Source organism: Lentinus tigrinus (assembly GCF_003813185.1).
Source record: "Lentinus tigrinus ALCF2SS1-7 unplaced genomic scaffold L226scaffold_44, whole genome shotgun sequence".
NCBI classification, from domain to species: domain Eukaryota; kingdom Fungi; phylum Basidiomycota; class Agaricomycetes; order Polyporales; family Polyporaceae; genus Lentinus; species Lentinus tigrinus.
Window position 1 is genome coordinate 94,990 of NW_027137953.1, and position 24,083 is coordinate 119,072.

Sequence of the window (24,083 nt, forward strand, 5' to 3'; positions counted from 1 at the left end):
CGACGTCGTCCTTGAGGAAAAGGCGCAAGGAACTACGCCCCACACGCAGCGGCTCACAAGAACCTTAAAATCGTCTTCTTGACGCGTGGCGGACTCCCACGTTCATTTCACTTCACGCGTTTCCACAGGGGACAGAACGCGTGCAAGAGGCAGCAGTAGACTGAAGAAATGTACAATTATGTTGATGCGGACCGAGTACATGCAGAAAGACATTGACGAGTACTTACTTACGTGGATGGATGGACTAGAACAGGGGAAGGGACGGAGACGATGACAGAGGGACAACGATATACACCAACGACAAGCACAACACCATAGAACAGAAAACAGTGAGAGGGATAATGATAGACTACAGCAGATCGAGGGAGATAGCAATAAGAGTGCGGGGAGTCCGAGCGATGATGAGAACATGGCAGGAGATATAGATGGCATAATGATATGCGTGGTGATGGATGGACGTGAGTTGGACTGGACGTACATAAGCTCGTACGTGTCGTGATAGTCATGATTGACCGCGTGCGATGGTCACAGCGGAAGGCTGCGGGAAGAGGGCGAGAGCGGGGCCGATGAGCAGGCGCCTCTAAGCACCCCGAGACGGGTTGAGAAGGGAGCCCCGACGCTGCTCCGGCCGCTTCTTCATGGGACTGATCTCCTCGCGAAGCGACGACGGCTTGTACCTCGAGTATCCCGGCCTCGGGAAGGAGCGATTGATACCGTCCTTAATGCTGACAGGCCTAGCATCGCACACTTCCGGGAGGTCTAGGCCCCGAGACCGCTCGTTCAGTCTACATACCCAACGCGTCAACTCTCGGTAACCCGTAACGAAACGACAGAGTAAAAGAAAGGACGCACTCGAGTTGACATTTGTACTTCAGGAGCCTCTGACGCAAGCTCGCGCGGTCGATGGGCAGCTTGCCGCCCCGGGAACTGCGCTTCTTGGGCTTCGTACCCTGGCAGTGGGTCGACACGTCTCGGGGACCGAGATAAAACTCAATCTGGTTCCAGCGTTCTAGCATTTCTGCTTCAGAGGATGTGGGGCCTGTCTCGAAGACGATATTGTCGGGTTGGAGGATCGCCTCCGCGACCGCCTGGCGGGGCCCCCACCTTGCGTCGGGGCCCTGTGAGATCTTCGCGAGACGACGCTTTGCTTCCAATACCCTGTGCTTGAGATGATCTTCGATTCCGGCACGGTTCAGCGCGGAGTCAATATCATCTTCCGTGGGATTGCCGGGAGTGTGCAAGACTGAGGGAGGCTTGACAGCTAGCACGAGTAGGACGAGCGTGAGGATTGGGGTCACACATCCAGCCGTGCAGCAGCCAAAGAAGACACGACTTACAGGTTTGAATAGGCGTCTTGATCTCCAACTGAGCCTGGCTATACGGCATGCTTGGCGGTGCAGCTACTAACAAGGTCAGCGATGCTCAAAGGGTGCCCTCATTCTGACCAGACGCACGGGAGCCATAGTTCTGCACTTGGTGAAAGACCGGCAATGGCTGAGGCGAAGGCGCAGGAGGAGGCGCAGCGGCAGAAGCAGGAGGAGGCACGTAGACATAGTGAGGAACGGGAATGGGGTAGGGTGGTGGTGTCCAGGCAGGGTAGTAGTGAGGGTATGCGTAGGGATAGTAAGAGTAAATCGGCACCAGCTGTGTGTAGGGCATAGGTGCCGGTAAAGGCGGTGGATAGAAATGAGGCGCAGGGGTGTAAGGATGCATCGTGAGTGTGTGAAAGGAAGGAGACACAGAAACCACAGCGATGTACGCTCGCGTTTCGGAGTACGAGTCGGAGTCTTAGGGCGCTCGCGCTCCGGGTACCTCAGTCACGTGGGGGTGTAGTTTGCGGATGTTTGCCAAGAGCCTCTGGATTCAACAAGCGCAAAGCTCGTCCCAGTCGCCCGCTGTGAGTCAGCTCACGACGGTCCTGAGCTTCGTATGCCCTGGCACTCATAGCATCAGCTCCGCTATCCCTCTGAGTATATCGTTCTGATATCAGCTTCGTCGGATATCTGGCGACATGCTCACGCTGAACTTGAACTCGGCGATGAAGATACGATCGCGGTGCGGAGGAGTATCGTGCGTGACTCAATAGCGGTCGCAGTGGGCTCAGAGGGCATCCGAACGAGAGGAGTGCATTGGTATGTCTGCCATCTCCAACTCAGTATACTTTGCGGGTGCCCAAGCAAGTGGGCGGTGGATTGCGTTCAGCTCCGAAGCGCATGCGGGAGCAGCAGGGTGATGGGAGAGCTGGCATGTTCTTGCAGTAGAGTAGTGCGTCGTTGGGATGTATAGATATCTCCTGTCCTTCCATAGCGTGCAAGAAACGAGTTCGAATTCCAGATCAGTAGACCGAGTACATGAGGGGAAAAGACAAGGAGTGAAAAACGTCCGAGGTCTTGTTTCGGAGCCAATCAGAGCTCGCGGAAGACCGTCCAAACCAACTTCCACCTCGCCTCTCTCTCGTCTTCACCTCCATGCTCCCTCAGCTTGTCGTTCATCCCTCCAACGTACCGTCATAACCTTGAGCCACCGTTCTCGTCAGGAAGCCCCATTCGCCTGAAGCTATGGCCGCGTACCTTCGTCTTTCCCCTAAGGCTGCTGCGCGCGAGAGCACCGTGCAAGCCAGGCATCGAGCCGTGTGCAGAATTAGATTCCAAGCTTCTTGCACATGCCTGAATCTCCTCAAGAAGAAGATATGAAGGTATGTCGCACCGAGGGCTGCCGGTATCTCCTGTTTCCGGTGCAAAGGTTCAGCTGGGACAATTGTGACTCGTATATCGACTGTGCGGCGTACCTGAACGGGAACGGACAAAGAGCTCCGTGCTGCTATGATTGCTTGCTGTCTAGGAATATGTTCTGATGTCATGCATGCTTGGACGTCTGGTGGAAGAGGAAGGGTACTTGCTTATCCCCTCTCTTACTCGAACACGTCTTGGAATCTGGATGGTCTCATGTCTCGAGGGGGCGAAGGTTTGACTCGTATCTGACCTCTCTCGGTAGTCCTCTACGATCGGCCACTCGTGGATGCGCTGGGGTACACGCGCCGCCAACACGCCGTTGGCTGCTAGCACGAAGAAGCGTGAGGTACGTTGTAGCCCTGAACAGATACCCCGCACGACATGTGATAGCTTCGGAACTGACAAGAAGACAGATCAGCGCAGATGCGCCGTGTCATCATAATCCGAGAGGGGCGGCGTACCTTCACCAGGCCATCATCGTTCCCCCGTTGACGGCAGCGTTCGTGCGCACCCCGCGGGTACGAGCAACTTGGGGCCAAGTCCTTCGCAACCGCAGCGGACGGAAGTCCTCGTGCCCGGGGGTCGAACAAGGAATTGATATACCCCGTGGATGCTGACTTGTAGACGGCTTGTCGTGCTAGGTAAACGCCATAAGTTGCCGTTGCGAAGCGCTTCAGCACGAGTACTGATCTATGGGTAAGTCAGCAGAAATAGATGTGTAGAAGAGGAAGGACCGTACCTTGGATGGTATGACTAGTCATTTCCGTCCGAGCCGTTCTCGGGAGGCATGACCAACGCATCAACCACTTGACTGGCACAGACTTTGAGATCACGTCTGCCGGCACCGGGCACCCAGGTTCGTGAAGTGTAACCTAGACTCTCAACAGTCGGCCTTGAGGCCCAGAAGGAACAAGGGCAGTAGCTGGTAAGTGACGAATTCCGGCTGAGGCCGGCTGGAGATCCTGCCCATGGTAGGTAAGAATATCGCGTCGCTGACATGTTATTGCGAGACTCACCAGCTAGTACGAAACGTCAAGGCGGATCAACACCGACTTGCTTGGTCTTGGTGCTCGATACCGTCGACGGTCACGGCGCACGAACATGATCTAACACCGTCCTATGTGAGGTCTGCGAATAGTGGGTCAAGCGGACGAATGTGCGCCTCTCGTGCTTCCGGCTTCGATTACTGACCTCAGCTCTTGGAGGGGCAATCCGTCAAGTTCTATACGCGGTAACCGTGTCAAGGCTGGTTCTTTGAACGAGATGCAGGTTGTTGAACAAGAAGGCTGAACTCGAAGAGCAGCAGCGTCCATTGTTCCGTACCAACCATCGTCTATTCGTCAAACAATCAGCGAAAGCTCGCGCTGGCTGGCTGCCATACCACTTACGGCTCTGCACCTCAGTAGAATTCGCAGATTCTTCTGGTCTCTGGACTGTCCTGGAACTTGTGGTGAGCGCTGGAACACGAGGAGCGCGAGCCCCGCAATAGTCACACGCGCCGTAGCCGCCGGGACATATTGCGTGTCCCGCTGCCTTTCCGCCCCTTCCCAAACAACCACGACGCATCCGCAACCACGTCCCCATCCCCCACTCTCAATTGCGACTATCTTCACCTCTTTTATACCGATCACTTAGCGAAGACCGCCACTCGGTCCTAGCGTCGATTATGCTCCGAAACCACCCCTTCTTCCTCCATTCTTCGTCTGCGCCGGTACAGTCTTCCTCTGAGCCGGCACATTCTTCGATGTTCCCGGCACTCGAAGAGTAAGTCGCTTTGCTCAATTGTCGTGTGCGTGAACGCTCAGATCCGTTCCCAAGGATGCTGAGGGGCGCAAAGCGCGGTCGTGATGACGACGATGGGGGCCCTTCACCCAGGAAACGTCGCAAGCCGTACCGTAAGTCGCATTTCATCTCATCGACCTCTCTAGCGGACGGCGTGTCTAATGGGCGTCCCGGCTCCCAGTTACCCAAAAGTATCCAGGCTTCGGCGAAGACGTCGATGTTCCGGACGATCCGCTTCCAAACCTCAATCTCCCCCGTGAGTGGATACAAAAGTTGTACAAGAAGCGTACGTGATTCCTGCTGTTTACTGAGACGAAGATGTCGAGTACTGACACGCCATCTTGCTCCATAGCTTGGTACCTGGTCGTGCCGGGCCATGATTACCAAGAGGTGGATATCGAAGAGATTGCATGGCTGAAGTCGGAGATGGGTGACGAAATCGGTGAGTTGTCCTTGATTATCGGTTGGCACGCTCGGGCCCTCAACGTATTCTCGTCGCTGGCTATGTAGAAGGCTGGGATTTGGTGTTCCCGCACCGTAAGCAAGTGGATAAAACCAGTGATCAATATATGAGACGTATCAGGCCCGTCTCACGCGAGAAGCAACCCGAGGCTCAAGACAACCAGACCGTCGCCGCCGATACGGACGTGGTCATGACGGACTCGTCTTCTGCAATCTCGAACCCAGACGTGGCCATGACGGAATCCTCTTCTGCCGCCTCGCCGCCATCTCCACAAGTCGCGGATTCGTCCTCGTCGCAGTCCGTCTCTGCTTCGGTTACTGCCGCCGTCGAGCCCGCCGCACCTCAGGACGCTCCTTCTCAGACTGTGTCTTCCAAGAAGCAGGGACCAGTCAAGACAATCCCTCGCTCACCGATCGTCGCTATCGATGAAACCGCCCCCCAGCGTCCACCCCAGGAGGGTCCGGACAAGCGCGACCGCATCCCGAGCGAGCGCAAGTGGCGCAAGCCCGGCCCCTCTTCCCTCTCCCAAGTCGTCACCCTCGACGTCCCTATCCCCGCCCCCGACTGCAAGGCGCGTTTCCACAATCCTCGTTTCTGGACCAACTACCTCGAGCCTGGAGAGATGCCCGACGGCACCTGGGCACCTCGGCCTAAGCACTGGAGGCCCTACAGTCCTAACTACCGTCCCCGCCCGTCTCACAGAGCCGATCTCGACCATCCGGATTGGACTAGCGACCGTCCCCGCCCGCCTCACAAAGCCGTCCCCAAACAAGAGCGCGACCTGCGCGTCGCCGCGCGCCTGCTCCCGCAGCTCCTCAAGCGGCGCGCGATGCGGCGGGCCAGGACATTCGACCTCGCGACGCTGTGGCGGACACACGCGCCGGAGTTCCACTATGTGCTCCTCCAGGCATGTATGGATCTTAACAACAAGTTTTCCCCTACGCCGCGCCCGAAGTACGATTGCGAGGCCCCGAGGCCTGTTCCGTCCAAGGGCACGCCGAGAGGGGCCCCCCTCCCCTCGCGTCCGAAGCTGAGACGTCCGAAGAGGAAGTATGGGCGGCGTCAGGTGACGGTGACGATGGATTGGGATCGCATCTGAAGGCGAAGAGTTGTGTCTTATGTTTCACTGGCTCTCGAGAGCCCGAAGTCGCTGTCGGGTTGTTGGGAATGTAGCGCAGACTGCGTCGCGCTGCGAAGGGAAGAGAATACGTCGTCGGACGTTTATTTATCGCGCATGTATGTATGAGTGCTTGGTTGCTAGTGTCCGATACGTCAAGCGCAATATATGAGATGTACATTGTTATTTATAATGAACGTGCTACCGTTGCATATAATGTACGAAATCGAGGTTGACCAGGAGGAAGCGTCGCTGAGAAGGAGCACAGAATGCGATATGAACGCGACATCGAAGGACATCAATCCTTGGAAGTACAATACAACGGGTATGATAGGCTCGGGAGTGTGAGTGATACATAGATACGAAGGGGGCCGGAAGTACGGATGGGTTCTTGACATGGCGACGCTTTCCGGGGCCTTGACCTTGAGCGGATACGCGGAATTTGGTTGTCCCTCGGCGTCACGCCATAATAGCGACAGGAATAGTGAAGAGTTGTGGTTGCACCATAAGGTTCTCGACGCTGGGAACCGCTTGCTGTGCGAGAATTCTAAACCTCACTTCAGCACGGGAGCTCAGAGGCGGGTTGACATCGAGACTCACTGGTCGTAGTACCTCTTCCGCCGCCTCACGATTTCGTCGTATGGCCGATATCGGCGGCGAACCTTCTTAGGGTAGTTGTTCAGGAACTCCGCGTCTTCCTTGCGCAGGTATGGCCCGAGACTCCGACGACGAGTGCTTGCCCCTCTAGCCTTTCTGCTCACGGCGGGAGACAAAGGCGGCATCATGGCAACGCGACGTGGCCTAAAATCGGGGAAGACACGGACGTCAATTACAAGTTCCTCCCAGCGATCACTCACGGTCAATGAACAGAAAGGGCAGCCCTCGTTTATACAAGGTCGATATACTACCGCACCATCATAATAAGTGATATGTCGTTTTCGTAAATGGTTGAAAGGGCTCACTTGTGTATCTTCCGTTGGTTCTGAGGTCGCGCTTTCGCCATCTTTCCGCTGCTGCTGCGTACCAGCCAATGTTTCCAGCGTCTGGTAGCGTCAAAACTGTCAGAGGCACACATATGGGCTATGTGATTGACCAAAAGAACTCACCGAGCTTCTGAACCATCCAGAACAACGGACACGGTTCGACGGGTGACATATCCACATCGGGGCATACGTTGTATACCGGGTTGATCCAAGTTCCATTGCAGTAAACGTTGGTCAGGAATGAATAAGGACTCAAGCCGGTGCCTGATTCACCTGCGAGTGAGTAAACCTGGCGTCCGTGTAGGAAGACGAGTCGGACGTACCGTCGTCAAGCTGACCGAATGTGGTTCTTTGGTATCTCCGCGCCACGAAAGATTGTGAAAGAGGAGACGGAATGTACGCCCGGCGCTGTGGACTCATGAAGACCAGTAGGAAGGCAGTGGATGGTGGTGGTGGGAGGTCAACCGACAACCATCGCTAAGCGAGTAAGCGGGTTGGAATACATTCAGGCGCTCAAGGCGACCCCGGTCAAAATCACTTTTGACGTGACCAGGTCGAGATTCACTGAAGTTTACGCATTGGATCACTTGCGACTCTCACATACTAGGCAAATAGGTAGCTCTCCACTCCTGAGTCATGGCAAAGCGTCAAGGTCACGTTCGAGCGACGAGCCTACTGGCCGTTCAGAATAGCGCATGAAATAAGCAAGGTATTCCTTCTCATCAAACCAGAGTATCACAAGAAACAGAGACAGATACAATCAAATGATCACAACCGTATGTATGAGATAAATTACTCGAATATGTTGGAAACCAACCCCAAGGCCCCGGAGACTCGGCCTACATGTCGTGGTTCCATCCCAACTTCCGCCCTCCGTCGCATGTCGTTCAAGGATCGGAAAGATGACCAACGAAATGACTATAGGGAAAACTGGTTGAGAATGGCGGTTCTGTCTCGGCCGAAGCTTCGAGAGACCACCCTCGTCCTGCGCGCCGGCTTGGCACTAGGTGGTTTGTCGACCTCCCCGAGATCACCGATGAATCTGTCGTTAAAGATAAGTGCACAAAGACCTCGGCAGAAGATTCTGATGAAACTTACGTCTGGTTCTCTCCGCGTAAGCGCAATTTTTCTGGAAGACGCGGCGCGACATTCTTCTCCCTAGGAAGCGGGCTCCGGCAGCCATATCTCCAATTCCGAGGCGTGAAAGAGGGTTCGTCATGCTCAGAAATAGTGGGGGGAATGCGGGAAAGAACCAAACGGGAGATCTTCAACCCCGGAATATTATAACGTCCGTGCTTGCGGACGGTCCTCCGAATGTCTTTAAGGCGGGATGGCGGAGGAGAGGGCCCCGGTATGGGTGTAACCTGAGTGCCTTCAGAGGCGAGGGCATCTTGATTAGTGTAGCGCTGATTTTGAACGAGATATTTCATCGTGACGGGGCGTTTTGTTGGGGGGTCAGGGCATTGCGGAGAGACGCGTAAAGAATGCACATCCTCATCCTCATCGGGGATTTCAGGAAGAGACTCGAGAGGAGGGACCACGATGGCGGCGTCCTCGAGCGGGAACGGTGTCTTGTTCTGTTCTTGTGCAATACTTGAGCAATGATTTGGGCTGTCCGTATATTCTACGTCTGCCGTTGGGAACGGTATGAATGACTTGTTCTTGGGCTTCCGGAAGGCCTTCTTTGCCGCTGCACAGAAGCAGAGCAGTATGAATGAGTACAAAAGGCTCTCAGTGTATCGTGTAAGACAACTATCTTACCTGACATCCGACTCATCACAGTAGGGGATACCATTGGATGGACCAGGACGCGCCACTTGCGGAAAGATTGTTTGGAGTTGAGTATGTCAATCGAGTCTCTGTGACCGCTTCCTGTGTCTAGCAAGAGAAGCAGGAGGATTGAGAAGTGCAAGAGTCAGTGGAGAGAGTGTCCAAATGGTCCAACCACGAGAAACGCAGTCAGGGAGGGAGTGCAGTGAATGCGATCGCGGACCGGCGGTGGTTGCGGCCTGTCACGTGCCGCTGTTTCCCGCGACAAATCGGTCGGCACCGTCACGAAGACAACGCGACGCATAAACGTAGGATGATAATGTACAAGCTTCCTAAACTAAAAAAATCCTGAATTCTTGGGACAGGGCCTCTGCGGAGATCTTCAGGTACAGGTCATGGCGCAGCGGTCGGTATAGTATGGCGCATATGTTTACTAAATTGTCTGCGCCTGCATCTCCGATACCGTGTAAACCTTCTTGGAAACCTTCATGTTCAACCCCTCCCGCATCTTTTCCAGAGTCCTCTGAGCTCCGCCGTCAGTACCTTTGTCCGCCGGATCCAATATACCTTCCTCCACAACTCCCGCAAAACCCTCAGCCGGCCTGTCCATAATGACTCTACCCGGGGTAGCTTTGAACGGAGGGACTAGCTTGAGCTGAGAGCAGACCTCATTTATACTGGAGATAATTATTAGTAAACTGACAAAATGAATCGAACGAATATACTTACGCTCGCTCGCAGCGGTAAGCCGTCAGCTTGTACCGAAGCGGTTTCGCGCACTTGCGCGAGTCCACTCGTGGAGACTTCGGGGAGTTGAGCCCGCGAGCACGTCGTTGAATGAAGGACTTCACCATCTCCTCCTCTTCCTTTCGGATGTGAGACGGCGATGCTTCTTCGCCGATGAGAGCTGCTATCAGCGACTCGAGGTTAGTCATGTTCAGATATTTGCCGTCGCTTCTCACCGTCTCCCAAAGAACTTCGGAGCTGTTGGTGGTTTCGCGGAACAGCCGCAGCACAGGACGCACCGAGCACTGAATCGGCCGTCAATGGGAGGGTCTGAGAGTGTATGGTGTCTCCGAGAGCGGGTTCTTCCTGGGAGTCATTCTTCGTGGCCTTCTCTGGAGAGGACTCTTCGGCAAGGTCATCCACTTCGTAGACATAGTAATAGTAATAATAGCGCCCCTTCCTCTCCGCATCTATGAGACATAATGAGCGGAAACGAATGTTTCAGGACAGAGCGGTGTTACGCACCAACGTATAATGCCTGCTGTAGGTCAATGATTATCGAGAATCGTGTCGCAAGCTTCTCTGGCTGATTCGGGGCTACCGAAACCTTGGTAACGACCGGGGCTGCAGGGACCCTAGCTCCGAGAAAATGGACGGCCGGACAGAGATAGCCTGGGTGCCTCATTATGCTTGGCGGATAGAGCACAGTCTTTCAGTGGATCCCGGAAGGGTCAGTGAAGCGAGAGATAGAAGTGTTTGGTGGGAGAAGGGCAAGAACGGGTGGGTTGTATGAGGGATCGCAGATGTTCAGGAACCAAAGTCTAGACCGACCACTAAGCGAGAACCTTATTTGTAGCACGTACTCATTGGTCCGACCCCAAGATCATGCTCGCGATTTGCGGATTGAAGTCGTCTGGCTTTGCACACAGTCTGCTAGAGGTGGCTCAACTCGTGAGGCGAATTCTCAGTTAGTATCCAAAGACACCTACCGCAATCTCCCGTAGTTCTTTCCCGACGTTGGCAGGCCGCCTTTGTCATTGCCACGCCGAGTCCTTTGACATGCTGAAGTATGCTACTGTGTACGCGACTCGCCTCAGGAAGCACACACGCATGAAAGCGGGTAGTACCATCCGCGTTTAGACTGCATACGGCAGTGGCTCGTGGAAGATTCAGAGCCACTGTCGGCGTCTCCGGGCTGCAGCATGCCATCATCATGTTTGTCTATGTTCGACATCAAGGCCGTTGCCCTCAATCGTGTTCTCATTTCCGGAAAACAACACCTCCTTCTTTGATTATGCTACAGCAAATGAGAATATTGCATACAGGTCGTCCGCATTCCCATTCAATTCAACACTTGTAATACATCAATCATTCGTAAGAGCGCTATACAAGATTGTCTTTCCGTAGAGGTCATTGGCCCAGTAGCTGTATCCGTCACACCGAGTCTAGCCTGACTCGACATCATCGGGAACATCGAGCTTGCCAGAATCCCAGTCCGAATCCGAGTCCGAGTCCCATTCAAGCTCCTCACCGTGGCAGATACCGTCAAACTCCTCTCCCGATTCGCCGTCGATTTGCTCATTTTCGGCCGATTCTTGTAGAGCCACCAAGAGGAAATCAAAGATCTCCTCAGCCTTCCCTTCCTCCGCATTGTCCTCGGCCTCATCTTGATAATCCTCCTGTTCGTCGTCGGAAGTTTCTCCGTTGAACTGGGACTCCGCGACAGCCTGGAGTCGTTCGGCCTCCACCCTGGCACGAGCCTCAGCGCGAGCCTCAATTCGTTCCCCTTCCACTCTGGCAAGGTAGACCCAGTACTCTATCGCGTGCGGGTCAGTCACGGCTGTGACTACCCGCCTAAGGGGAGTCCGAATGTTGTGGACCACCGAGCAGGTTTCCGAGAGGCGGTCGAAAGATGACCTCTTCTTCTCAGAGGCTTGAAGAGTGAAGCCCTTCTGAGCGGCAGTTGCGCCTAGGAATACGTCTGCGGTACACTCCTCCCAGCGGAGATCCAGAAACTCTCCGTCGGGATCGTTGATCTCATACTGGTATGGCCCAGCAGGTGGCAGTAGTTGGGGGGGTGGAGTCGGGCGCGTCCCCGGAGTACCGCAGGGGCGAACAACGATGTCTCGCTCATACCCAGACGGGGGGGTCCGCGGAATTTGCTCGCCGTTGCTGTGGCTATATCGGATGCAATTAGAGGCGATTGTTACTATGCATAGAGTGTAGACGTACTATTGGAGACATTGTTCAATGACATTGATCCTTAAACCCTCATCTTTCCTTGACGGCTTTTCCTTCCTCTTCTTCTCCTCCTTCCGCTCTAGAATAGAGAGGTATGCCGATAGTAGTGCTTGAGTGTCTTCGCGCTGCATTGGCTGGGTGCTCTCATAGAAAGGGTATGTGTTCTGATGTCCCTCATCCTCTTCTCGAGACACACACGAATATTCCGAAATGGCTCCTTGAGGGTTTCATATCTGAGTTTCGAACACAAAGAGGGAACTACAAGTGCTTACCTGCCCAGGATGATGTGGAGTCCGCGGGTGCGAGAACGCGTACGTGAAGATGTTTCTCCGTCCTTCCATCTGGCGTATGCGCACATAGTTTCAATGGCCGGGTAGAAGCAGAGAACCAGTGATGTGCGTACCTTCTCCACGAATGCAAGTCCTCTTGACATGCCTATCTCCTCCTTTAATGTTGTCTTCCAAAAGACGATGCTTTCCCGTGCTTCCGCGAAATTCACCGTGAGCGCGAGACCCGGTGGTTAGGGCCCCAGAAGGCACATTGATATATGACGCGACTTCGATCGCCATCTTAGGAGGAATGCAGGAGCCAAGGTTGAATGAGAAATGTGAGGGCCGGGCAGTGGTTGTAGAAGGCAAAGAGTGACCTGGACTCGCGCTTGCCTAAGCCGGTCGATCCAAGCGAACGGGTCACGGGACAGCGGTCCCAACAAAGGAGTGCTACACACGCGACCCTCTTTGACCTTCCGGGCACGTCTCGTAACATACACGAAGCTATGCGATGTAGTCAAACGGCTCGCTGTCTAATAAGGGATCAGGAGAATACGTACCAGTTGTACTGTCTCCCGAATCCTCAACAATCAGACCGCGACGAGAGCGCAATGAGGAGAGTTAAAGGAGGATTCGGATGCATATTAGTGGCTATTAGCTAGCTAACACCTCTTCGTGACAATGGGTACCCAGAGGCAACCTTGATCATCAGACAGCCTAGGTCCGAGGAATTCAATACTGGCTTCGAGTGTCATTAAAGGCAGAGAGGATCGTCTTCCGGAGGAGCGGGAAAAGCTTTGACGCACTTGACAAAGAGCAGAGAGAAGCGCAGCAAGCAGGAGCATCCGATGTGCCACTTGGCCAGTAAGAATTATCGCAAGGTTCGAGCCTCGAGACGACTCGAAGAACGAGTACGAGTATGTTACAGCCCTACTGATATCCGGGTAATGTAAGAGGACGCTACTTTTGTACAGATAGATAGACAGAGAAATCGAACGGAACCAAAGCATATGTACAGCGGAATGCAAAGCGGACTAAGCAAGAGGTGTTGACGCGAACTGTGAGAGATACCTATGTAGCGTAACGGGTGAAAAGCCTAATCGAAAACACAAAGGTGGTACAGAGCGTAAGATGAGTCGGCGGTGATATGTGGTGTTCAAGAGTGATGTCGTAGCCGCGAGGTGAATGCTAGATCTACACGTAGGATGTTGTCATGACCAGGTCAGCCGTGTGGCGTAACAGGGATTGACTGGCGGGTGGTCGAGCACGGATATCTAGTGGTCTGGATGGAAAGGAAGCAATCCGGAACGGAGAACGCGAGCACGCTCGACACGGAGCTCGTTCAATGATCCCGACTCGGGCTTGCGCACGCCGAAGTTGAGGACAGGGTCGCGTTCGAGAGAGAAACGATACTCCGGGTAGGGTTGATAGGTTGGGTCCCATGACTTATAGGCGCGATTAACCCTGTAGAATATCGTTCAGGCTCATTCAGGCGCAGACGATGAGAGCATAGAGACAATACTCACGCAACAGCAAATCGATTCTCAATCAAAAGCAGGCTTAGAGGAGCCTCATCCGGACGCTTCGAGGGTGCTTCGTCTAGTACGTGGTGCCTCCTGTCCTCTCGAGCACGAAGGCCCTGGCGAGCAGTGCCTTCCCACGTCTTTCCGCGCTCGAGATCCCGGACATACTGCTTGACCATCTCAACTTCGAGAACGTGATATGCTGCCGTCGCTCCGGAATGGTTAGAAATAGGTCGATCTACAGGTGATGTTCTCAGGCGTAAGAGACCTAAATGTCATCGGAAGAGGGACCAAAGACTCACCACTTTTGTGCGCAGGTACGGCTTCAAGTTGGTCAGCGGGATCTCGGGTGATGTCGGAGATGTTCGGCAGTCGCGACAGTAAGCTCGTCATGGAGCTATCGTCTTCGGAGAAAGGATGGAAGTCTGTGAGGAGGAACGCTCCTGTGTCCATGTCGACGGGCGTGAGGGGGGAGAGAGAGTCTGATAGGATGAGGGCGAGTACGGATCAGCACTCGGGCGGCGACCAGTAGACCGCAGACCCACTCACTGATGCTAGAGATATCATCTTCATCCAAGTCCAATTCTTCCATGTCAAGCTGCTCGTCAATCATGTCCATCAGGACATCTGGGTATAACCGATCAGTCGCGAAAGGTCTATGGCTAGGGAGGGCGTACGAACCATGCGACTGCAGTGTTGGCTGTGGTTCGAGGGGCTTCGTAAGTAGCTTTAAAGTTGGTTTGAATTCCATGTCGAAGAGTTGTTCTACTGTCGCTGCAACGATCAGAATGCAGGGTGGCTGTAGACGAGGCGGTTACGGACCTGAGGACATTGATGACGAGAGAGGATCGTCAGAGGCGCCATCATATCCTTCATGGAACGTTTCGGAGCAACTCATTTCGTCAGAAACATGCTGGCTCGGATTGACAGTGTTCAAGATCGCTGCGGTGAGAGCGGCGAGCGGCGAGCGTAGACGCATGTGGTGGACGTATCAGGATATAGAAGAGGGAACAAGAAATAATGCAGCGGGATGGTTGAACAACTGAGAGTCAGCTTTGGACGTGCAGAGCGAGGATATGCTGTCGCGGAGTGGTGGTTGTGGCTGAGGGGTACGGTAAGCTGGGAGGAAAGCCGTGATTCGGCATCCGATTGTGTTGCGGAGTCTGGAGCGGAGTCTCAATCGCACCCGGCTTCGGCTCGGTCCGTCTCCACCCGCCACCGAGGATTGCGGTGGACATCCTGACTGTGCACTGAAACAGTCTATAGGACACAAGCTTCAGTAACCGAGACTGCATATTGGCGACGGGATGACTCGACACTTTCCGTGTGATATGTGACGTGGGTCACGGTCACATTATATCGGGCGGTTGTTGGGGCGGAAGTGGTGATCGCATGTGTGTCCCCGTCAAGAGAAGGATGGCTCTCCCAAGGCACTTGAACCCAAAGAGCACCTGTATGAAGAATAGTATGAGGAACGCATGCGATGCTTGATGTGCCCTGAAGTGCTCTCAACTGCACATCGATCTGAAACTGACGACAATACAACTGTGGCGACCGCGAGATACCGAGAAATGCCGACTCGACGTGAGCATGCCCGTCGCCCGTACTCACTAGGTATAGTGATGAGGTCCGAGATCCAAGCTGCATCTTCAAAGTCGCCGTGACTTCCCTTTGTAGTGGGAGTCGTTGCTTTCCGGACGATAGGAGCGCCCAACAACCAATGACGTGGCTGGTCTACACGTCGCTTCCGGGCTAGATGATGCATCCTACTGGGTCAGAAGATTGATTATTGTCTGTCCTAAGAACAATCCTGAAGGGAGATGCGGAAAGAGCTAGAGGGGACATGGTGAACGGAGGCAAGAAGCGAAGATGTCTCAGACGCCCGCGGGAGCTGGGGTGATCGTGGAACTTTACCGAGGAAGTATTATCGTCTCTATCGGGGAGCCTCGAGGGTGGAAGGAAACGACAGCTGATGCGGTCAGTGCCTGACATAGACGCATATCGGAGTGGCCAGTGAGTTGTAAGGCATGGTGACTAGCGTAGCGACGAAAGCGACCAGCAGAGCGAGAACCAAGGATACAGGGTGTAACTATCTACAAATACAGCAGCGAGAGCACGACGAGGGAGATGAGAGGGTAGCATATGCGGAGTGGGAAGCATGTATGGAGATTAACGCATTCCAGTGCTCGATACTCGTAAACCATCCCCTTCCATCGAAATTGTCCAACGAGACAACGTCCCTTATGGTACCCGAACTGCAAGTATAAACGAAATGATGTGAATGATGATAGATGCGAGAGACTATATGCCCTGTTGATGTGTGGGAGAGATGCGCTTCCGCGAGAGCAACTTCGCAGCTGCTCGTTCGTAGTCTTCGAGCCGGCGGGGGAACGTCTGCCCGGACCTCCACAGAAACCGACGACGAGGCGAACCAAGCGCGGGGCGGTCTGCGATGGCGTAGGACGACAATGAAGGGATGGTAACAAAGCCTTCTAGAAGATCGACCTGTAGGTCAAGGAGAAACTCGATGCTCTCCCCGTCCACGAAGTCCAGCTCCGGCGACTCGATGTCGAGGAAATAGATGCGACGGAGGAAGTTCCTGAGTAAGAAATTGTAATGTAGAGAAATCGCTACGCGTCCCCTGTGCTTGCCGGCGAATGTCCTAGGGAGCGGGCGGATACTGAGGGGATGATATCCGGAAGCGACGTTGTCCAGCATGGCGTCCATTAACGGGAGCTCCCGAGCGGACGCACGGTTGGAATGAACGTGGCTGATAGTTTGGGACAGAGGCGAAGGTCCTGGGGCCTTCCATGACTGTCGTCTCGCTCTCGCTGGGGACCTCTTCTCTCCGCCTGGGATGCGCTCCGGCCGATCAGGAGGATGCGAGGAGGAAGTGGTGGCGCTTTGCGGAATGTAGACGAATGTCTCTTCGTCTTGTTGAGTAGAGTCCGCATGATGATCGAGGAGATTATCGCAGGCGGGCTCCGGCGATGAGGCGGTGTTAGCGTGGGAGGGTTCAGGAGAGACATCCCATTCATTGTCGGGATCGATGAATGGATTGACATCCTCCTCGAACGTATCTAGTATTATGAGTATGTCAGGACACGAACCGAAGTGATGATGACCATGCTACCTACTCATTTTGGATCGCCCGAAATCGGCGGCCACCCGGAGGCGTGTCGCCACTGACGCGGACGCCTCCTGTTGCGCCGTAGGGACATCTATGGAAATCGTGTCAGTATCAGCAACCAGTGCATGTATAGATGACATACAGTTCTCTCGCGACGCGCCGCGTCTCCTTCGCCTACTAGGCACATTAGCCAGTCGGCTCGTTGTCGTTGGCAGGTGCCCATACTCAAGGGCCGAGATCTTCGTATGCGTGCTCGCGCCGCCCTTCTTCCCATAATACTCTGTACGAAATTTCGAATGCACGCATAGTCAGCCTCACGAGCACAACAATGAATGGTGGTTGCGTGCCGCGAATGCGGCCTTACCTGGTGTGGCGTGATTCCTGTTGTAAGCATGTTCTAATGGAGCGTTCGTGACGGTACGGTCGTGAAGTGGCGTGTGTGGGCGCATAACGGAGTCGTAACGCGTAGAAAGTGGTCTCGCAAGCATAGCAGTCATCGCGGGTATACAACTGCAGACCAGGACGACAGTGGTTAGAACGACTTGTTTACGGCGAGAAAATTTTCCACGGCCACAGCAAGACGCAGTAGTGCGAAGAGACTGACCTGACGTAGTGCAAATGCACGAGTAAAGGGTTTCCATGCAGACCAAGTGCTGCGAGTGGTAGAAAGGAAAGAAGCAAGAGCCGCCGCTTTGACGCCTGGGTTCCTCCCCGCTAACATGTGGCGGAGTCACGTGATCCTCTGGGTTCCAAGCGAAACGCCGCTTTCCCTGCTTCCTCATACCGTTCCCTGTGACAACGGCCTTCATATTGTGCCACAAGTAAGCTACTGTAAGGGAATGAGCAAAGGTGGCCAGATGGACTTAGGCCGCTTAAATGCCAGCGCCCTGAGGCGAAGCGCTTGCAAAGTAGTAATGACATGGGATTTCTCTGATACAGTGACGTGCTGCTCTAACAGATACATGGGTGGTAATACAACGCTTCAAGCGTATGGAGTGTATCGTGAGGAAGCTTCCTGAAGCCACTGTGTCTCTCGATTCCGGTCAAGGCTAACCTTGAACTCGCTTCCAGTAGTCCTCTCCCAAGGACGGATCTTCGCTGCGGACTACACAATTTCCGCTCGAACTCAGTGTGACAGACATGTCCGGAGTACCCGAGTCCCCATACACGACGCGCGTGATCTGCGGCGTCCAGTAGCGCAGGACGTCGAACGCCACCTCGTCGAAGAGCTGACGCACGATGTCGGTGTCGCGCGGGTCCAGCAGCGTTCCCCACGCGTCCTCTTCGAGGACCCACGCCACAGTCAGCGGTGTTCGTCTGCTCAGCTTGAATGACCTGTCGCGCTTCTGCTGCCATTGAATAGGATGGGGCAAAAGGTCGGGCTGATACACGTACGTTGGCAGTCAGCATGACAAGCGCAGATGAAGACAGATGCGGGAGAGGGTACAAACCTCGAACATGTGGATCTGGATGTACGCGAGACGCGGGAACCGCGTGAGGATGTCCTGCGGAGACCACACGATCCGGGGAGAGTGGAGGTCCGGAAGCCGCTCCAGGACCCCGAGTCGGAGGCTGATGAGCTGCGCTCCCAGAAGAGAAGCTACGGTTTCGAGGGTCTGTGGAACGTGGACTTGGAGATGGAGGTGGGTGAGGGTCGAAGCCCGTCCGAACCGCAGCAACGTCGGAAGCCCGCACGAGAGGATGCGAAGCGAGGGGAGGACGCTCTCGCGATCGAGGGCGTTGACCCCAAGATCGTAGTCGGGGATGGAGAGATCTTCGATGGTGGGATGTCGTTGTATGAAACGAAGAATATCCGGAGTATAGGCTAGCGAGGTGGAAAAGACGCGCAGGTGCGGGTGAACCACGGAAGCTAGGCCGGCTCGGAGACAGACCAAGACCAACTCGGCGCTCGAGATGTGAAGAGACAGGCTTCGGAGATTGGGGAGCGACTTCAAGATCTGGATAAGAACCGTAGGGAGAGACGAATTTGAGGTCGTATTCCAACGTATTTTGTGGTGGATGGTCAAGTCTCGGATGGCCAGGGAGAGACGCGGCGGCGAGTATTGCATGAGAGCTAGAAAGTCGAGCATCGATTCGTAAGACGTCAGTTCCACAGCCCTGTGGGCCTCTACGAATCTAGCGTGGCGTTTGATTGCCTCGTGCGCGACCTTCCTCAAGCCCTTGCAAACGCGGGCGAGAGAATGGATGTCGTATCCGTCCTCCAGATGACTGTACACAAACTCCCAGAGCTCGAATGGCAGCTTGAGATCGGAGCAGACCGGTGCCACAGGCGGGCTCCGAGGAGAGCTTTCAGCTGCTGAACAACGCCATGAGTCCACGAGAGGAACGTATACTGGACATCGTTACTCACCATTGTCCTCTCCAAACCACGCGGGAGTCATCGGCTCATCATCTCCGGCGTCGAGGACAAGAAGGGTCGGAGGAACCGACAGCATCTCCCATTGCACTAGGGCAAACTCTTTCAGTGGCCACGCCGAGACAGATACGCACTGACATACCTTTTCCCTCGGAATTATGACGAGACATCCGCGCAGCGCCCACCTTCTTGGCGACGGCCCTGTGTCCCCGGCGACGCGCATTCCCCGGCGCAGACGTGAATGCAAACACGCTCCTGAGCAGCTGAGCCATCCTTGTCGTAAGCGCAAAGCGGCCGAAGTCAAGGAAAGGAAAGGAAAGGAAAGGAAGAAGGAGAGAGAGCGACGGGGCCCGGCCGCGCGGTTGGGAAAGTGAAACCCGCTTCGAGTGCGTTACGGCCTGACCCCAGCTCGTTGTGTATGTATAGCCCTGCTTGACACGCTCTGGACACGTCCTTTTTGCACAGGGAGGCGACCGTCAGGGATTGCGGGGATGAACAGATGCTACTGCGCCATCTGTCAGGCACCGTGCGGCGCTGCGTCAGTGGGCGGCGTGGGTGAAGGCTTGTGATACTACTTCATGCGAACCGTCCACGATTAGATTCCATGAGCTCCTGCGTCGAATGGACGTAACTCACTTTTGTGCATCGAGGTCGGTTGTTGCCAAGTGTAAAGTAAGTTGCGAGCTTGCCTCGTATGTGGGAGATGGTGGAGTTTGAGCGGGGGACCTGGGCCCTTGAAGGCGGTGCGAGCAACACTGCCAGCACAATGATTTGTTCGAGCGAACGGTCGCACGGTATGGGTGGCAAAGTAACTCTCTTCGACATCCGAAATAGCACACATCATGACACTGCGAACGTGGCATCAAGTATGAGTCCCCAATCAGATTAGAGTACGACACAGACAGACAGACCAAGTTCCTGATGCCGATGTTGTGCCCACGCCGGTCGAGGTCTTCTAGGATTCCCTCAGGCAATCGTGTTCCCTCCTGACATTCGTCGCGGATGTGCAGAATCTCCGAAGCTCGACTTTTGGCTTTGGATCTAACCCTGCATAGGGTAGCATGGAGGAAATCAGCTCATCAGCTCGCGAGAAGAGCAACACGACATACCTGAGGCGGTAGATGCCACTTACTCGGTCGCAAAATGGAGGAGAGCTCGACACCTTGTCCGCAGTGTCAAGTGCAATACTGATGTATCGCGCGCGTGTGTTGAGGTGAGGACGCATTACACTCCGAGTCGTAGCCTGGGCTGTGCTCTCCGATGTTACGCGTAAGCCTCGATCGCTGTAATACATATGCAAGTCGATGTAAGTCTGCCGCCTTCGAGATACTCCAGTACTGTGTGCTCGCGCCTGCTGCTCCAGGACAGGCCCTACATGCAGAGACCGCATAACGGAGACTCTAATGCGGGAAGAATGGTTGTTGCCTTGCGCGTACACCGGGGTCCGGGGTCCTGGCTTGCCTCCTTTCAGGTTGACGTTGAGCGGCCCCAAGCGGCGCGTCCTCCAGCAAACGCAGGGCACGCCATTGGACACGAAGCGACCGCCCTACATCTCGAAGGGAGGGACTCGGAAGTTGATAGCGCATATCAATGCTACAGAAGATGCGGCATGATGCATGAGCTTCTGGCAACAACACGCGGGCGACTTATCCGGCGACTCACTCACCGGGGATTGAAGATGCCAGCGACTTGTCTGAGAATCGACTTGGATTAGGGAGGGCCCGCACCCGTACTGAAGTTTTGCGCACGTGTCTGGAGGTGAGGTGAGGACGCATTGCACCCCGAGTCGTAGCCCGGGCCGTGCTTTTCGATGCTACGCGTGAGCTTCAACCCCTGTAGCAAACGTCGATGTGAGTCCGCCCTCGGGATACGTGATCATGGACTCGCACCTGATTGATGATTCTTGAGTTACGAGGATGTGAGTATGACCCCAACCACACCTCGCCCGTAGGCAGAGAACTTGACGCCACGTATCGTCGCGAAGGCCATTCTCTGCATCCCAAACTTCGAATTTGCGTAGAGTACACCGGAGTCCTGGGTCGCCTCTTCCAGGGGGCATGGCCGCGTCCGTTGACGTTGAGCGGGCGACTGTCGACTGTGGCGGCTGTCAGTGCCAGACACCTGTGCTGCGGCACAGACGTCGCGCGAGTCCTCGAGCAGATGCAGAGCACGCCAAGCGACTGCGCTACATCTCGACGGGAGGGACGTTGATAGCGCAGATCAATACTACAAGAGACGGCATGAGCTCCTGGCAATACTCCGCGGGCGACGTAGCCGGCGACTCACCGGGGATTAAACTTGATCATGCCGGTGACAAGTGGCCTGAGAACCGACTTGCATTGGGAGGGCCCGGGCTTCAAAAGCTTCATACATGCACCCACGGAGGCTCGAGGCTCGAAATAGACGTGCAGCGAGCTACATAATAGGTTGCCTGCAGCTGCCTATCTCAGCCTGGCGCCCCATCCGCCCGCGGCCGCAAGGGACTCGGACTCATGGCAGGCATGGCGAGCGCGACTTCGACGGTCTGCCTGCCACTGTCAGTAGCCTGTGACGCTGCGCGATGTGGAGGCGCAAGGTGTCAACGTTCATTAAGGCCTCAGGAATCTGAACGTATTCAGGGACTCACAATATGCAGAGAACTGCAACTTCGCATGCGCAGGTCTCAGAACGTCTTGAGGGTGCGAGTTTGAGAATGTCATCGCGTGTGCACGGCATGGCGACATCTAATCCTAATCATCTTATCTTATCTTATCTTATCTTATCTTATCTTATCTTATCTTATCTTATCTTCCCCGACTGCTCTCTCGTCCCAGTGGCAACTCCAGCTCGGGACGTTTATAACTTATTAACCTTAGCAATGTCATGAAGGTGCACCTGAGCTACGATCTAAAGGCACCTACGAGATCTGGACATGAGGATTCCATCTAAGCATGGCTTGTTCCGCCGGAGTGCATCGAACGACGAACGTGCACCAGACGATCGGGTTGGTGGAGTACTGTTACGTGTGCTCTGTGCGCCCTGCGCAGGTCTGGACTCCCCGTGGTTGATGATGACTGTGGTTATTTCCCGGGGCATACTCGCGCCTGTGCCTATGCCTATGCCTAAATTGCCTATGTATGCATGTTACAGTACTCGAGTACATATACGCGGCCCCCGCGTACGAACCTGCTACCGTGACTCACATACCTGCAGACTGCCATTTGCCACAGCCGTGGCCGAGCACTTCAAGTTGGGAGAGTATTGAGCGGAGCGGCAATGACGACAACTCCGGCGTACAGCGTACCGTACTCGAATACTCTGTGCTCTGTACTCTGTCCGAGTGTGCATCATGATCCTGGGAGGGCTCATGAGTCTTTGCATTTGCATGGACGTGCATGTGCTCCGGGCCCGGGCCCCGGCCTCTCTCCAAGCTCCAAGTCTCCGAGCGTAGGACTGCCCGAGGCCGAGGGCGCGACACCGTGACGGCGACATGCATCGGAAGTGTCGGGTGTCGGGTGTCAGCACGTGCGGCGGGGTCGTGGGAGCCGGGACTGGGCAGCGCGGGCCGCGACGTGCGCAAGAGGGAACAAGGTACAAAGTTCTGGGGTGGGGCGGCGCGGGGTGGGGGCGGGAGGGCGAGGCGGGGCAGAGTCGGAGGGAGGGATGGCGAGCCTTGGTGATGCCCTGTGTCGGATGTCCTCCACGCTGCTGACGCCGTTAGGAGAGGGATGGGCCGGGTACTGCCTGAGTGCTCCGTCACCACACACGGCGCACGGATACCCCGAGAGCGTACTCGACGGTGTTACTGTTACCGTTGTCCATCAGCGTGCAGTGCTCGTACCTCCGTGGCTGTAGTTGTAGCTGTCCGTGCGCCGACGAGACGCACCTTGCTGGCTGAGCTCGCTCGCCCGCTCGTGAGAGAACCGCACTCAACTTAGAGTCAACGGTGCCGTGCCGGGTGGTGCCCCGTCCCGTGTACGGTCCTGGCGTGAGAAAGCCGAAGCTCGAGGCCTGAAGCTAACCCAAAGGCTATCAGCGATCGCCGCCGCGACACCCCCGTTCGTAGATGTCGCCCGCCGAGAGAGTGGGAGGCCGGGAGAGTGGGAGGGCCGCCGACCCCGAGGACGAAGTTCCCATGCACCGTGAGAGTCGAGACGCCAGGACTCGGTCGGCACGTCGTCCCGAGGTGCACGGACTCCGACTCGGACGGCGAACGGCGACGGCGACGGCGACGGGGTGAGGCCATAGCATGCTGCATGCCTCGGACGCGGAGTGATATTTAACCGGTTCCGGTGCAGAGGCCCGAGGGAACGTAGTAGTGGTGGTGGTGGTGTGTACAGTGTGAGGGAGGGCCCGTGTGCATGCAGTACCGCGACTCAGCACCGGGCGAACCTGTCACCTGTGTACAGACTAGAAAAAGGATGCGTAAGGCGGGCAGGCCGCAGACGCAAACGTAGACTAAGATAAATGCATGAGCGTGCGCCGGATGGAACGGGGTGCTCACTGCTCACCGTGTCATTGTCAACGGTCCCGGGTCCGTGGGTTACGGCGCGGAGCCTCAGCCAAGTTCCAACGCCAAGACGCCCGAGTCCGTCCTACATAGATAGGGGTCGTCACGGTCAAACTGGGTTTTTGAGAACCCTTGAAAAACGAGACTGCGCGGCTCTGCAAACGCGTGGATCATGCATCAAAGCACCGTGGCGGGAACGAGCGGACGAGGAGTCGGGAGATTGCGAATACGCGACAGCGCGAAGGCAATGTGGAGTGTGGACCGTGCGCCGTGCTGCTGCCTGCAACCTCCACGACGGGCCTTGGGGGTCCTGGGGATGGGGGACGGGGGATGGGGGATGGGAGACGAACATAAAGCGCAGCACCGGGAACACGGGGAGGGACATCCGGTAGGACGTAGGACTCAGGAGGGCGTGAATCGTGCTGGGGGAAACTGGATTCGGAATACGTGGCTGGGGTGCGCTGCGTGCGAGGTGGCTCGG

General features: G+C 55.4%; 8 protein-coding genes across 8 annotated transcripts; 1 reads left to right on the forward strand and 7 right to left on the reverse strand.

Annotated features, from left to right (window-relative positions):
• Window positions 1-158: 158 nt before the first annotated feature.
• Window positions 159-1,847, reverse strand: L226DRAFT_616645 (uncharacterized protein). Its single transcript, XM_067686940.1, has 4 exons — window positions 1,455-1,847; window positions 1,338-1,400; window positions 853-1,261; window positions 159-785 (listed from the first exon to the last, which is right to left on the reverse strand). The coding sequence occupies exons 1-4, from the start codon at window positions 1,711-1,713 to the stop codon at window positions 581-583; spliced, it is 936 nt and encodes a 311-aa protein (XP_067530286.1). The 5' UTR covers window positions 1,714-1,847; the 3' UTR covers window positions 159-580.
• Window positions 1,848-4,398: 2,551 nt separating this feature from the next.
• Window positions 4,399-6,076, forward strand: L226DRAFT_575371 (uncharacterized protein; the record flags this gene model as incomplete). The annotated part of the gene is made up of 5 exons (XM_067685182.1): window positions 4,399-4,496; window positions 4,551-4,627; window positions 4,696-4,800; window positions 4,867-4,956; window positions 5,025-6,076. 5 exons carry the CDS (start codon window positions 4,399-4,401, stop codon window positions 6,074-6,076), a joined length of 1,422 nt encoding a protein of 473 aa, XP_067530287.1.
• Window positions 6,077-9,202: 3,126 nt separating this feature from the next.
• Window positions 9,203-10,335, reverse strand: L226DRAFT_267417 (uncharacterized protein). Its single transcript, XM_067673440.1, has 4 exons — window positions 10,099-10,335; window positions 9,810-10,043; window positions 9,577-9,757; window positions 9,203-9,524 (listed from the first exon to the last, which is right to left on the reverse strand). The coding sequence occupies exons 1-4, from the start codon at window positions 10,256-10,258 to the stop codon at window positions 9,281-9,283; spliced, it is 819 nt and encodes a 272-aa protein (XP_067530288.1). The 5' UTR covers window positions 10,259-10,335; the 3' UTR covers window positions 9,203-9,280.
• Window positions 10,336-11,018: 683 nt separating this feature from the next.
• L226DRAFT_563206 (uncharacterized protein) lies at window positions 11,019-12,334 on the reverse strand (the record flags this gene model as incomplete). Its single annotated transcript, XM_067683547.1, has 4 exons — window positions 12,218-12,334; window positions 12,087-12,155; window positions 11,806-11,948; window positions 11,019-11,751 (listed from the first exon to the last, which is right to left on the reverse strand). The coding sequence occupies exons 1-4, from the start codon at window positions 12,245-12,247 to the stop codon at window positions 11,019-11,021; spliced, it is 975 nt and encodes a 324-aa protein (XP_067530289.1). The 5' UTR covers window positions 12,248-12,334.
• A 599-nt stretch (window positions 12,335-12,933) lies between these two features.
• L226DRAFT_563207 (uncharacterized protein) lies at window positions 12,934-14,671 on the reverse strand. The gene is made up of 6 exons (XM_067683548.1): window positions 14,429-14,671; window positions 14,288-14,371; window positions 14,156-14,233; window positions 13,909-14,088; window positions 13,610-13,844; window positions 12,934-13,547 (listed from the first exon to the last, which is right to left on the reverse strand). The coding sequence occupies exons 1-6, from the start codon at window positions 14,583-14,585 to the stop codon at window positions 13,358-13,360; spliced, it is 924 nt and encodes a 307-aa protein (XP_067530290.1). The 5' UTR covers window positions 14,586-14,671; the 3' UTR covers window positions 12,934-13,357.
• A 1,236-nt stretch (window positions 14,672-15,907) lies between these two features.
• On the reverse strand, window positions 15,908-19,385 carry L226DRAFT_526419 (uncharacterized protein; the record flags this gene model as incomplete). The annotated part of the gene is made up of 9 exons (XM_067679045.1): window positions 15,908-16,686; window positions 16,744-16,827; window positions 16,879-17,016; window positions 17,101-17,246; window positions 17,341-17,389; window positions 17,791-18,118; window positions 18,188-19,053; window positions 19,108-19,203; window positions 19,256-19,385. The coding sequence occupies 9 exons, from the start codon at window positions 19,383-19,385 to the stop codon at window positions 15,908-15,910; spliced, it is 2,616 nt and encodes an 871-aa protein (XP_067530291.1).
• L226DRAFT_267477 (uncharacterized protein) lies at window positions 19,159-20,664 on the reverse strand. Its single transcript, XM_067673441.1, has 5 exons — window positions 20,223-20,664; window positions 20,025-20,160; window positions 19,750-19,961; window positions 19,256-19,687; window positions 19,159-19,203 (listed from the first exon to the last, which is right to left on the reverse strand). The coding sequence occupies exons 1-4, from the start codon at window positions 20,501-20,503 to the stop codon at window positions 19,414-19,416; spliced, it is 903 nt and encodes a 300-aa protein (XP_067530292.1). The 5' UTR covers window positions 20,504-20,664; the 3' UTR covers window positions 19,159-19,203; window positions 19,256-19,413.
• L226DRAFT_267493 (uncharacterized protein) lies at window positions 20,627-21,796 on the reverse strand. The gene is made up of 5 exons (XM_067673442.1): window positions 21,740-21,796; window positions 21,400-21,666; window positions 21,003-21,339; window positions 20,780-20,946; window positions 20,627-20,706 (listed from the first exon to the last, which is right to left on the reverse strand). The coding sequence occupies exons 2-4, from the start codon at window positions 21,480-21,482 to the stop codon at window positions 20,824-20,826; spliced, it is 543 nt and encodes a 180-aa protein (XP_067530293.1). The 5' UTR covers window positions 21,483-21,666; window positions 21,740-21,796; the 3' UTR covers window positions 20,627-20,706; window positions 20,780-20,823.
• Window positions 21,797-24,083: the final 2,287 nt, after the last annotated feature.